General features: G+C 33.9%; 1 protein-coding gene across 2 annotated transcripts; it reads left to right on the forward strand.

Annotated features, from left to right (window-relative positions):
- Positions 1-3,114: 3,114 nt before the first annotated feature.
- On the forward strand, positions 3,115-13,834 carry LOC122590669 (cysteine-tryptophan domain-containing zinc finger protein 3-like). 2 transcript variants are annotated; one of them, XM_043762840.1, is made up of 13 exons: positions 3,115-3,586; positions 4,375-4,447; positions 4,534-4,664; positions 5,409-5,816; positions 6,250-7,418; positions 8,112-8,554; positions 9,049-10,475; positions 11,141-11,301; positions 11,438-11,595; positions 12,156-12,316; positions 12,724-13,255; positions 13,350-13,450; positions 13,661-13,834. In XM_043762840.1, exons 1-11 carry the CDS (start codon positions 3,347-3,349, stop codon positions 12,907-12,909), a joined length of 4,557 nt encoding a protein of 1,518 aa, XP_043618775.1. In that variant the 5' UTR covers positions 3,115-3,346; the 3' UTR covers positions 12,910-13,255; positions 13,350-13,450; positions 13,661-13,834. The 2 variants fall into 2 exon arrangements, with proteins under 2 accessions (XP_043618775.1, XP_043618776.1); XM_043762841.1 differs by lacking the exons at positions 3,115-3,586; positions 4,375-4,447; positions 4,534-4,664 and adding an exon at positions 5,088-5,309.
- The last annotated feature ends 529 nt before the right edge of the window (positions 13,835-14,363 follow it).

The following is a 14,363-nucleotide window of genomic DNA, read 5'->3' on the forward strand; positions in this document are numbered from 1 at the left end:
AGCAATGGTATTATTCGGCTAAATCAATATCAATATGTATTATGTATAGCGGCAATGTCGAGTATAAACCATGCATGTCCCATTTGAGATATCAACATATTTACCTAAAATATAAAGTTTTTTTCTTATTATTATACGAATAATAAGGATAAAAAAAATATGGAGATTTTTTACTTATACATAATAAAGATTTCTTTCTGTGATGTATATATATAAATAAATTTAATATTGTCAAAAAAGTTTATGAAGACGCCACACAGGATAAATCCTACGTGACAATTTTTTAAAATAGTTTTGAGTTTAAAGATTGTCTTAGAAGTCTAGGATTTTTACTGTTTTAATAATTATATAGATATGTGTGTGTGTATTTTAGGTAAAATAAAACAAGTATTAAAGTAAAACAAATAAAACAATAGGTTTTTCTTCACTAAATATCACCGTGCAGCATGAAAATCATTGTGCATCAATTGCTTCGTGAATCTTCATGCATCAATTTAACCATGATCCAAGGGTCAATATCATGTCTTATTTGTTTTACTTTAATACTTGTTTTACAATACCCAACCCCTATATATATATATATACGAGCATAATACCTTAGGAGTGACAGTTTGTTATAAGGGTAGATATGGTAATTCAGTGTTGTAGTGTACGGAGGACCATTTTGAGAACCATATATATAGTGAAAGGGGTTTTTTGGAAGAAAAAAAAATATGCTTAATTTTTTAAGACATACCATAAATAAAACTTCAAAATGCTTTATAAGGGAGTATATATATATATATATATATATGGGAAAAGGGAATATAAGGTTGTCAAACACCTAAGTTTATGTGTGAAACTCTTCACCTACTAATATTTTATTATTTATTGTTTAATGAATAAATATATGGACCCCATGATTTTTATGGTTTAAAAAATTAATATGCGAGTGTCTGACATCTAAGATTAGGTACATAACAGCCTTATATTCCCATCCCCATAGATATATATATATATATGTGTGTTTTTCTCAACTTAAGTACCTAATAGCCTTATATATATATATATATATATACACTTGATCTTTGTAGTTTTTCTCTACAATTTGGAGTAAGCTTGTGGTGGAGGTTTCTGAAAATGGCATATGCTTTCCAATCCTTCAAAAAGCAAGCATATGTTTGGATTCAGGATCGGTCAAAAAGACTATGCTGATGTAGCTTTACAACATCATTCCATAATACTCTCAGTTTTGAATATTCCATTATATGACCTACCTCCAAAATTATATTTTACCATATTGGTTATACCATCACCTTTTTTGGCTTAGAGTATTGTATAAAATGGCTATTTCTTAGTTATTCTATAGTTAATCGCATGAAGACATACACGTTCTTATCTCAACAAATGAATGTCATGGCAATCATGATCGACTCATAGGCCCAACTATAAGCCAATATGACAATCGCTACTAATTGTATTGGCTTAAACCTAACCGTTCACATGTTATAAATCCCTTGTTACGTCGCAATTTAGTTGTGGTTTTGCAATAGCTTAGTGTCAATCGCCATGATATTTTATATGCCAAGTGTATTCACATGTGCAAGATCCATCATTCATTGTCTTACAGTGTGTTCTCAAGATAATTTTTAAAGGAAAGGTAACGAGGAAAAGAGAAATGAATGGAAGAGAAAGGTAGATTTTCATTCATTTCAAATCATCTCAAAAATGGAAGGAAAGAATGTTAAACAAAATGTATTAGATTTTCTTTCTAAATCTTTTCCTTTCTTTTCACTTCTTCTCTTAAATAAAACTCAAGAACACAATCAATTTTAAAATCCTTTACAATCTTTCCCTTTCTTTCAAAAAAAAACTCAAAAACACAGGGTTAGGATTTCATATATATTATGTCTAGATACTTAGAGATTATACACTTTTTTGAGATAACATGATTTTTTATCATCAAAACCACATTATCTCTTTGTTAAGCAGAAACAATATATCTTGAGGTAGCCAATTTAGTTTTTGAAACAACATGGTTGTTTAACTTACTATTTCCATTCATGATAGAATTATAACATGATTTGTGGTGGTGAATAATTTTTTGAAGAATACCTTTTTTATTTTATTATTTTTGTTAAAGCAAATTTAAAAACATAGTTCAAAAACTTCAAGTGGTACATGTATTAGAATTAGTAAAATATAGTCGATCTTTACCATATTTTAGTTTATACTTATCGCCTAGTTTATTGGCTTAATAGTTATCTTGTTAGGTAAGTTTTCTTTTAATATTTGTCAAGGTCCATAGTTAACATCTTGTTTTTTAAAATACGTGTACGGTTTTAACATTATATGGTAAGGTTTTCTTAATATAACATCCCGATTAAATGTTCAGAAAAAAATATAGTAAAGTTCATGTCCTTTATAATTCAACAAATAAAATAAATGTCCTATAATACAAATTTACTTTTATATAGTTAGCCGATCCAAAGCCGGTTGGTTGGTAATATATGTCGGCTAACATTATCACCCTTGCAATATATTCTAGTTAAAAGTTTATTAAACTGTTTAAAAATTAAATATAACCAAAATTTAATTTCATTTAGAAAATATCTAACATAATCTATTACATAAATACAAATAGATACAAAAAAAATTAAATACATTAATAAAAGGAAAATGATAATGACAGCCCTAAAGACTGTCACTAACAACATATTACATGCTTAAAAACTTGTACATTATATATTAAAAATCGACCCCTGATTTTTCTAACAACAAAGTACAAATTTTAATGCACCCAATTAGTTTTTACTAATAATTTAGGGCTTTCACTAACAAAACCCTTAATAAAATCATATTTCTTTTAACATGAAATAATAAAATCTTTACTTACAAGCAGCAAATAAAAATAAAAATGGTAATAATAATAATAAATAAATAAAATATAGAAAAAAAAAAAAAAAGCGGCAGCTGTACACCAAAACCAGAGTCTCCTCCATTTTTGTTTCTTTTCATCGCTCATCGATTTGATTCAGCTTCAAAACGATCCAACCCCCAATTTTGTTCGTAGATCATCAATCCACTCAAGCTTCCAATTTTTTATTTCCTGTAAATTATATATTTTTTTAAATAAAATATCAATAATTATTATTATTTTCTAAATTTCCGATCTTGATGTTTTTGAGAGAATTCCTTTGTGGTTTTTGATGGGTTTTCGTTTATTTGAAACGGGTCGATGAGATTTTTAAGTTTCATTGCGGTTTGTTCAAGCAAATTTTAATATATTCATTAAGATTATTATTATTATATATAATAAGCCTATATATAATATAAATAATAAAATTTTGTGGGTTTTTGGTTTTGGATGATTTCTGTTGGGAGTAGAGATGATAGGAAGGGGTTAAGTTTCAGTTATGGTGTTGAAGATATGGATTTAGAAACTGAACTTGAAGAAGGGGAGGCTTGTTTTCAGAACAACATTAATATTAATAATAATATCAATATTAATAGTAATTATAATAATCATGATTATGACGATGATGAGGATGATGATGATGACGACAATAATTCAACAATTGACCCTGATGTTGCTCTCTCTTATCTTGTAAGAAAAAAGTTTTCCTTTTTATTTATTTATAAAGTTGTGTATTTAATAGTGAATGTGCATTGTTTTCAAGCTAAATTCGATGCCTTTAATGGCTGGATCTATGTTTTGATGACTTGTATGTATATATATTGGTTGGTTATTCTGTATGTATGTATGTATCTGATTGTGTGTATTGGATTTTTAGCTACATTGTACCTTTTTGTTATCTTTTACCCTCGTTTTGGAGAAGATCATTGGAAGCCTAGTAAGTGTTTTATATTGGTTGAACCTTTATAGCCATGGAAGTGTAATGGTTTGGATTTTTAGAGCGATTACTTTTTGAGTTGGCTTTTGAACCTTGACTTAGGATATAGAAACAACTAATAGGTCACCATTGAACTATTGTGCGTTTATATGTGCGATGTGAATGTATCTTGCAAGGATACAAATTTATGATAGTGGTGTATTTATTTTTATATACACGATATTTATGTTTTTGTGCCTATGAAGTCATCTTATAATTCATATAATGTAATAAATGTGTATAATAAATACATTAACTTTACCCTTGTTCGTTCTTTAGTCATGAACAGTGAGCGAGATTCTTATAGTTGCCTTGGCATTGAATTTGTGTAGCTATTCATTGTAGTTGTTTTGTTTTATTCATTCGAAGTAAAGTAGCAAATGTGACTAATTTTGAGTTTACACTTTATCATATTTAATGACATGCTATGTTATTCTCATCTTATCCTGTTGAAGAGAGTATTTCTTTGTTCTCATAAATCTTCTTGTTTTAATCGTTGAAGGATGAAAAACTTCAAGATGTGTTGGGACATTTTCAGAAGGACTTTGAAGGTGGAGTTTCAGCTGAAAATTTGGGTAAGTTAAAGAAGTAGCAGATCGTTGGTAACTCCCCAACTAAAAGTGCTGGAATGCTGATTCTAGCATTTGTACCTTATTTGCAGGGGCAAAGTTTGGGGGATACGGTTCTTTCTTGCCCACTTATCAGCGTTCTCCTGCTTGCCCTCATCCAAAGACACCACCAAAAGCTCCTTTCACTAGCGCATCCATATCTCCGAACGATCTGCTTATAGAGGTAGTTTGTTGTTTTATGATTAGCGGGTCATCTATAATTGGGGTAAAGTTTGTGTTTATGGTCAAAATTAACTTGGTGTTCATATAAAAACCCTATAGTCTTTACATTTTAAAACCCACTATTATTATCGTACTATAGCTCTTTTAATGCCATGGTTAATGGCTGTTTAAACTTTAGTAGTCTTTTTGAATTCGTTAAGGTGAACTATGTGATTCATTCACATTATTGCACTTACCCCTATTGAGATGCCTGTGGTTCACTTATATAATATTTTTGGATTTTTGTTGACATATTAGAAACATTTACTTCTATAAATGAGGTTTTATACCATCCCATTGATAAAAAGTCATTCACAGAGGAGTGAACGAATTCTGTTATGGTTGAGAAATTTCAACTTTCAAGTGATACCTACGTAATCAACATAATAGGTATACCTACACGTTCTATTGAAAATGCTTAGGCATACCCTACACAAAAGATCTTTAGTGTTTAGTTATGTAAAAAAAAATAAAAACTGTTTGGGTGCAATTTCCAAATGGATATGTTATGATAGTGTAATACCCTAATCAGATAGAGTCTAATTGGTGTAAGCTGACATTAACGATGAGCTGTGGTGGTTCGTAATCTCTGTGTGTTGTTTTGTTGGTAAGCTTTGGTTTTGTTGATATTTTCACAACAATGTTGATTCCCTCACGGGACTTGTGCTTAATTTTGCACAAAATATTCAATTATGTTCCTACACAGGGTGGTCGTCATCACCCAGTTTCTGTATCAAATGCCTCTCTACCAACAAGACATGGACTACTTTTGACTGGTGGTGTACCAGCAGCACCAAAGGGTCCGTCAATGAATGGTAAAGTGAAACAAGAAGTGCACGTGTCATCTGGTAAGGGTGGTGACAAGTTTGCCTCTAATGGGCAACAACCAGTTAACATAAATTTTGCCAACACTTCTGACCCGAAGTCACTAAAGGTTCGGATCAAAGTTGGATCAGATAACTTGTCGACTCGAAAAAAGGCTGAAATCTACAGTGGACTTGGCCTTGATGTCTCTCCTTCATCTTCATTAGAAGCTAGTCCCTTAGATAGCAATGATATCTGCCATGTGCCCCGTGACACCCCTCGTGATGAATCCCCCACTAGTATTCTTGAGGTTCGTAAACGTTCCTAAAATCTTTGGTTATTTGTATATTTTCTAGAGCTGGCATAATAGACTTGATAGTTTAGTTCAGTAACATATTAAAACAAATGGGTTTGGGTTGGGCTGACCCACCGACATCTTTTGTCTATTTTTCATTAAATTATATGATAGCTTATGTATTGAGTCCCATTAGTACCGATACAGAAACTATACCACCTCATAATTGTGATTTTATTAATAAACGGTGGCCAATACAGTGGGGCTTTGGGTGACTTTTGATTTTGACCCATTATGTTAGCTAAGTTATTAAGCTTTACAAATTTGACCAGTTTGTGATAAATATGACTCGAATCGATCCATTAGGTAAATGGGTCGAAGTTTCCAACTCTATTGTCTATGTAAAACCTTTCTAATAATATATATTTTCATTTTGATTCTGCAACAGATGATGACGTCATTTCCAGTTCTTGGGGGTTTATTGTTATCCCCTCTCCCCTATAATCTCTTATTTTTGACGGAAAACGAAAAACGAGAGGATAGTAGCTGCGGCTCTGTGCACAAACAAAGCCACGAAAGTACATCTAAAGTTGATAAGTTTAATTATAAGGCTGGGAAATTTTTATCTGAGAAGAAGCCAAAGATCGAGAATAATTATGCTCCAATGGAACCAGTAACTGGAAAAAATGTTACAAAGAAGGAAGCCGACAATAATTGGTCTGGTGAAGCACTTGTTTCCAACGCTTCAAAGCTTCCTATATCAGATACACAGGGCAATGCTTTGGATTTTAGAAAAGGTGCTTTTAAGAGTGAACCATCTGTTGTTCCAAAAGAAGAATCTCCGGATCCAGTTAACCATGATGATTTTCGGATAGAGAAACCTTACAAAAAGGAGCGTGTGGTTGGCAACTCAACGTCTGATGAGAAGGTTGTTAATTTGCCTACAAAATCTGAGTCAGATGTTTCAAAAAGTGGTAAAATTGTTGATAATGGATTGGCAAAGCCTCCAAAGCAGAAGGCTGCTCAAGGAGTTACATCACATGAAAAAGATGCTTCAACACTGATGATGTCATCTTCTGGAAGCAAAAAGAAATCAAATGGAAGACAAAGTTTGGAAAATGGTTTTCAAGGTGTAGAGGATTTGAAAATGAATATGAAGAATGAATCTGCTTCCAAAAATAAGAACCACCCTTACAAATCAAAAGTGGAAGATCCAAAACACAATAACGGAAAAGCGAGGGAAACATACAAAGATTTCTTTGGGGAACTTGATCCCGAACTTGAAGATGGCGATGACTTGCCATTGGAGGATAAGCCTTTGATGGACAAGCCAAAGAACCAGAGAGTGACTGAAAAAGGTACTTTGGAAAGTAACGTTTTGTCAAAAGATAGACTAAATGGGAAAAAGGGTCCAAAACCATCTTCGATAGTACATCCCGTAGCAGGCCCGGTGGGAATTGGTGTGCCTGTTCCTGATGGAACTTCTGCAACAGTGACTGCCGTAGTCAACGACGACTGGGTTTGCTGTGACAAATGTGAGAAATGGAGGCTTCTTCCACGCGGTGTAAATCCAGGCAGCCTTCCTGAGAAATGGCTCTGTAGCATGCTTGATTGGCTGTAAGTTCTCTTTATTCACTACAATTGTAAAGTTATTGTTTCTCTTTCTTGGAAGAGTTATACCTTCAAACCACCATCAGTGTGTTGCAAAAAATGATACCGAGAGAAACATTTAAGCTTGCTAAAGGCGGTGAATTTGCCAATTTGGGCAATCAAGTGTCAAACGTTATTTGAGGTGGCAAAATGGGTGTGTCGGAGGATTGGCTGATGGGGAAAACAGGCTTGGGTCAAAATGGAAATTTTCTATTAAGGGTAAAATGGGAAATATTTACAGCATAACACTTCTTTTGCTCATTTTCTTTATTGTTTTTAAGATTTTATTGTAATTAGAAGAATATATTATCGTTATTAAAATTATTTGGAAGGTCGAAAATACGTTTTGCACCATATTTTGACTTGCTTGACATAGTTTCTTTTAGCATCTGGTTTACGCATTTGACATGTTAGCCATGAGATATACCCAAATCTCTCATTCTTTCAGACTTTGTTTCATTTCTTGCAAGAGTAATGGTTAAAACCCCAGTAAGATGATTCAAGAAGCCACAAATCTTTCTTCGGATTGGCTAAACTGTTTACGGGGGAGGTTGTTGCTGAAAATACATCGCTACTAACTTAGCTGTGTTATATGCAAAAATGTTTTAATTAGTCAATTCTTTCTTTTCCTAGTATTTAAAACATTTGTTACATGAATAGGCCTGGAATGAATCGGTGCAGCATCAGTCAGGAGGAAACCACCAAGGCTATGGCCACACACTTTCTTGGCCCGGCTCCTGCAGTTCATGGTTTTCAGCCTGTGCAACCTGGAGCATCTCAGTCAGAATTGATGATGATTGACCCTCTACACCTGGATCAACGACACCAACCTTTTGGTCAACCAGTTGGTATGAAGAAAAAGCATGGAATGAAAGATCTACCAAACGAACCAAAGCCGGAAAGACCTTCTTTGTCTTCTAACTCTACAAAAAGGAACCTTCAAACCTCAAATAAAACGAGAAGCCTAAATGGAGCCAACCAGTCCCCCCTTGTTATGGAACCGGAATTTCAAGATTCTGGACAGTCTAGTAGTTTGATTACAGAAAAGCACAAATTTAAGCATAAAGAAAAGAAGAAACTACGTGAAAATTTTGTGGATGAAGGTATTTTTAATGAAGCTGATTTGACATATTCTTTTATGTAGATGTGGCAATTTCAACTCATTTATGTACAAATGGACTGATTTGGTTTGTGTCATCTCCACGGGGTAAAAAAGATTCAACTAAAAATGAGTCATAGATCAAATGGGTTGAACATGTCAAATAATTGAAGGCATAAAACGATCTAAATTGCTTTACTAAAAAGCTACGTTATTATTCTAAATATGTGATAATATTGGGTGGGTTTATTTTTTTTTTTTTTTGGGGGGGGGGAGGGGGAGGTATTACCACTTTTAACATTAGTTATTTGCAACTTTTTCAAAAAAAGGAGAAGTATTATGCTGGTCATCTCAGCCTGGCCCAATCTGTGTTGAATTTGACCGCTAAATCGCTCATTTGACCTTTGCTGAACCCACTTGACGTGTCCATTTTTTCATCTCTACTTGTATTGTTATCAAGTATTCAATGCGTATCTTGTTGGTTCTATACTTGCACAGGTAATAATGCTCTTCATTTGAAGATTAAGAACAGAAGAGAGGGCAGTCAAGATAATTCTAGAGATTCCAAGAAAGTCAAAACGGATGATAATTGTCGAACGGATAAAGATTGGACTTCTGACCATGGTGGAGCTGTCTTTAAGGCAATTAATAGCTCCAATGCTGATTTACCTTTTAAGAAGGACCATCGAAAATATGATGACCGCCCCAAAGATACAAAATCTACTTCAAGAGATTTGGGCATAAACCACAAAAATCAAAATGAATTATGTGAGGAAAGAGATGCTGCAAGAAAAAGGAAATCTACTGAATTTGATGATTCCCAGGTAGAAGAAACGAGTGAAACTGGACAGAAGAAGGGGAAAAAAGCGAAAATACCCGAGTCCTGGGAGGAAGAAAAAGGTAGACTTCTAGATAATCCTAGAAGAGATGTGCCTGTGCATACTTCATTGGCAGCGACTTCAAGCTCTTCGAAGGTTTCAGGCTCTCATAGAACTAAAACCAATAACCATGAAGCAAAAGGGTCACCGGTGGAGTCAGTTTCTTCATCTCCTTTAAGGATCTTAAATCCTGATAAGTTTACATCCTCAAGAAGGAACATTGAAGGTGTTAATAATTCTCAAAATCATGGGAGTCCTAAAAAAGATTGGGAGGACGATAGAGGAAATTACCGATCAACCAAAAATGGATTAGATGTAGTGGAATCTTTAGAGAAGGTGGAAACTGTACCTTTTGCTGAATTTGAACCCTTAGGGGCACAAACGCTAGTCAAAGGCCATACCGCAGAAAGAAGAAAAAGTGGGAAAGGATCATCTTCAAGATCTAAAGAAAAACATAGGAGTTCTAAATCTGATATTGAGAGGGTTAATCTTAAAAAATCTGAACGTACGAATGAAAATTCAAATGTCCCTCCATATGAAGAAAAGTCAAAGGGGGGACGAAATAGATCTCAAGATAAACTACCCGTTAATTTCGATAAGATTGAAAATGGGTCTGCTTTGAATAAAGAATCTTCTGTAAAACCACACTCAATCCAGGATTTAAAGCAAAATCTTCCAATTGAACGTGATGGTGAAAGATCTTCAAAAAAGGATGTGTCTGGAAGAGTTAAACCGCACTCTTTACCACCTTCTGGTAAAGTTCAAAACGAAACCTCACGTCCTCCACAACCTTTTGTGGGTTCTCATAAAGAAAATGGTGATAAGACTTTGTCAGTAGATGGTGTCGAAGGTAGTGATGCATCAAAAGCGATTAAGCAGAAAAAGAAAGCTGAAAATCAGAATGGAAATCAGTCCTTGAGTACAAGACATCCGACCCCAAACAGGAATAGGGGAACCCCAAGTCCACTCAGACGGGAATCATCGAGTCAGGCTGCAAGTGCAATAAAAGAAGCGAAAGCTCTGAAACACATGGCTGATCGTCTTAAGGTTACACAATTTTTTTTACTTATAAGGGGTGTTTGGGTGTGCATTTGAAAAGTGATTGCTACTTACTTTGTCAAAACAGTTTTATCCAGACCAAGTACATTTTGTATTGATTCATAAAATGGCAACTCAACATGTCTAACGTTTATATCTATCATAAATAGTTAGTGAAAAAAGTTTTTGAATAAAATGGTTAAGAAAGTTTATGCATTTAAATAACATCGAGGGCTACTTTTGACCCACTCAACTTTTTGGATCCATTTGAGTTGTGTTCCCTTTCAAGCTGTTCTATATCTATTTTATTTTACATCCATTAGAGATCTACAATAACAAGAATCCATTGGTATGTAAATGTTAAAACTCAAAATCACCACCTCTGAGTGGTTTTCTTCACAGTTTTTAGTGCTGGGTAAACCTATTTACCTAGGGGACAAATAATTAGTTTTGAGTTATAAGCTGATACCAAACAACAGATTGTTAGAGTAAAGTTAATTATAGCATTGTGTTATCTATTACTTTCTTTACTAATTGAAATTTGCCAAACAGTCGAACAAATATTTATCTGATTATTACGACTTCAACCGACAAAAGCACATCCAAACACTATCTTTTAAAGCTATGTTTCTTTGTGTTACGTTGCTTGATTAACATAACTTGGATTTTCGCAGAATAATGGATCAAATCATGAGAGTAATTCGCTGTATTTCCAGGCAGCCCTTAAGTTTCTTTATGGATCTTCTGTATTAGAATCTAATTATACCGAGAGTGGCAAACATAGTGATATGATTCAGTCTACGGGCATGTACAGTAGTACTGCAAAACTTTGCGAGTAAGTGACATCTAGATGGCTTTTTTTTTCTTTTTGAATTAACCATTCTTCTGACGTTACTACTTTAACTTCAATCTAGATATCTAATCCTTAAAGTAAGTTGAAGAAATGATTTTTAATCAATTATTATTAATAGGTATGTTGCCCACGAATATGAGAAATCGAAAGAAATGGCTGCTGCAGCACTAGCATACAAATTAGCTGAGGTTGCATACTTAAAGGTGGTTTATTCATCACATACTAGTGCCTCGAAGGATAGGCAGGAACTGCAAACGACTCTAACAGGTCCTACAGGTGTGTTTGTTTTATCTGTACTTTCTCAGAAGAATTGTAATAATAGCAACTTAATTTCTATAATGGTTACTAAAACCATCCAACTTTCTAAAACCTTTATTATGATTCCCTGTGTATCTGGAGTAAAAGGGAATGCTGCAAGTAGGGTAAAATGCCTAAATTAATGCATTTTATATGTTTCCGACTAAAATCACTGATAATATTAAATTTTAAAAGCACAAGGGCTTTAGTTATGATAAAGCTCAATGATCAAATTAGGAATGAAGTGCAAGTCTGTTATTAGTTTACTGAAAACTGCTCTTTTCTTCCAAGACTCACTTCCCTTGTACTTTCTCTATGCTGTGAAAATCACAACTTTTGCTTCAACATATAATGGAATGATGTACTATTGATCAAATAGCAAAATGTTCTCTTAATACCAAACAATAACAGCAAATGTTTGTATTTCATAATGAACAGCCAAACAGGCTAACTTTCCTTGGGATCTTTCCAAAAGGAATGTTTGCAATTCTAAATTTGTGTTAACCACTTTGTATGCTTCTTTTGCTCTGAATTTATAGGCGAGTCTCCTTCTTCATCCGCCTCCGATATCGATAACTTGAACAACCCGGCTGTTGTTGACAAAGTTGCCCTACTCAAGGGTGTTAATGATCCTCAACTTGGTGGAAATCATGTAATTGCTGCTCGAAGTAAACCCAACTTTTTGCGCATTCTTAACTTTGTAAGTGCACCCTTGGATACCAGTTGATTACTTGTTGCAACTAGAGGTGGCTATATTTGGGTTGTTGACCATATACCTAAATGTGGGACGTTTTGTATTATCTCTTACTTCCAAGGTATCAAATGGGTGAAACTTGGAACTTCCCAAAAACGATACTAGTCAAAAAGCCAAAAATGTATTCATAACTAGATATGCTTACAACTTTCTAAGTTGTTTCATTCAAGCAAAGAAGTTTAATTTTAACATGATAGTATATAGTTTCCATGATCTTATTTGCTACGTTATATAAATGGTGGACATAAACTGACTTGTTTAGATCATCTTTTAAAAATTTCCTTCGACTGAAACCTGTTTTGACCTGCCGTGCGATTGTTCATTTGGCATCTCACATTTGAAGTCTTTGGCAGGCACAAGATGTTAACTTTGCAATGGAAGCTTCTAGGAGATCTCAGATTGCATTTGCAGCCTCTGGGTCACAACCAGAACATGCCAATCATAAGGAAGTAATTAAACCAGCTCTTGATTTCAACTTTCAAGACATTGAAGGATTATTACAAATTGTACGAGTTGCAATGGAAGTAATTAGCAAGTGATTTCCTGGTAATTGATGCATCTGGTGGATCTCTCAGCTATAAATCGCGTGTTTATCCATTTGAATCTTGCGGATTTTCAAACGAGAAAATTTCTGGTGGATTTTTTGAACACCCTTTGTACAACTGTACAGTACTAGTTGAACTGCATTACTTCCCAATACAAATAAGGAGTTAAGATCCAATTCTGATCAAACAAAACCTGCAGATTAAAGATTTTGATCAGATTAGTGTTTGTTTTAGTGAGGATGGTTTTGAAACAACAGTGAGAAAAGATTAATTCGTCGCTGTTAATTTGTTATCTTGATTGTCATTTGTAAAGCCTTGACGTCAAGTTTTTCTTTTCAAGGTACGCAGATGGCATATAAACCAACCTTACATTTTTTATTTTTTTTTGTCAAAGTTTTGTGTAAGTATTGATTGTTATTTTGGTGTTGTCGCAGTTGATATTCTGTATATAATGGTGTCGTTGAGTTAGATTACATTCAGCAGTGGCGGAAATTGTCGAGTAAATACCTAATGTAGCATTGAAGATGGTTGACAGGTGAGATTTTATTGTAACTTTTTTTTTGAAATCACTAAGCATAACAAAAACATTTCGGTCTCATATGACATATTACAATATATAATAGGGATAAGTGTTTGGAAATGTATTCAACCCTGTATAATAGTAGTTTTGTTGATGCAATTGAATTTTTTTGGTTTCTTCATTATGGTTATGATGATTTTTGATCTATTATCTTCTTTTTATCAGGTAAGTGGTGGTCAAATACCCTGACGAGGATGATAATGATGATAAAGCATAATTTCTATTGCATTTTTGCTTGTATAAAGAGAGGCCAACCGTATGGACCTTAGAAGAATATGTATGTATGAGAGAATGAGATTCACGAATTTGTTATAAAAGCATTGTGTTACATGGGTGCAATGAGTAAACCTTCCCCGGACATTATTTATTTTCTGTATTAGTTGAGATTTAAATTGTCCAAGCTTTGGTATTTATCAATACCTAAATGGTCTTTCCACTCATCCCTCTTTTAGTATAGCCATCAAGGAGAGGAAGCAAGAAATGTGACATCTGGCCACGGTCTTTTAATTGTAAGCATTGGCAATGTTTATGTGGTAAGATATGCGTAATTTGGATTTACTCGATCTGAAAGAGGTTCAGAATTTCTGGATTTAGGAGTCTGGGTCTGGTTTTTGAGGATCCTGATCACCAGGGTTGTATGTTTTCGACGGTGTGATAAGTGTGACATTCAGGATCTCAAAGAGCAGGGATATCATAATTCTGAATGAGTGTAAAGGGACTATACAATGGTCTCAATGCTTTAGATAAAGTTCATCTTAGAAGTTCTAATGTACAAACTAATTAAAGCAACAGTTGGATAGTTCAAATGGAGTTCTTTTCGGGTATTCCTCTTAACTACTTCTATGGGATCTTGGAAAGATATGGACTT

The sequence above is a fragment of the Erigeron canadensis genome, chromosome 3, assembly GCF_010389155.1.
Source record: "Erigeron canadensis isolate Cc75 chromosome 3, C_canadensis_v1, whole genome shotgun sequence".
Classification (NCBI taxonomy): domain Eukaryota; kingdom Viridiplantae; phylum Streptophyta; class Magnoliopsida; order Asterales; family Asteraceae; genus Erigeron; species Erigeron canadensis.

What these genes read in the sequence shown, in the direction of transcription:
- LOC122590669 (XM_043762840.1), top strand. Translation starts at nt 3,347, where the DNA reads ATGATTTCTGTTGGGAGTAGAGATGATAGGAAGGGGTTAAGTTTCAGT. An exon ending in CCCCCACTAGTATTCTTGAG is followed by an intron (nt 5,817 to 6,249) that starts GTTCGTAAACGT and finishes ATTCTGCAACAG; the next exon opens with ATGATGACGTCATTTCCAGT. An exon ending in GACTCTAACAGGTCCTACAG is followed by an intron (nt 11,596 to 12,155) that starts GTGTGTTTGTTT and finishes CTGAATTTATAG; the next exon opens with GCGAGTCTCCTTCTTCATCC.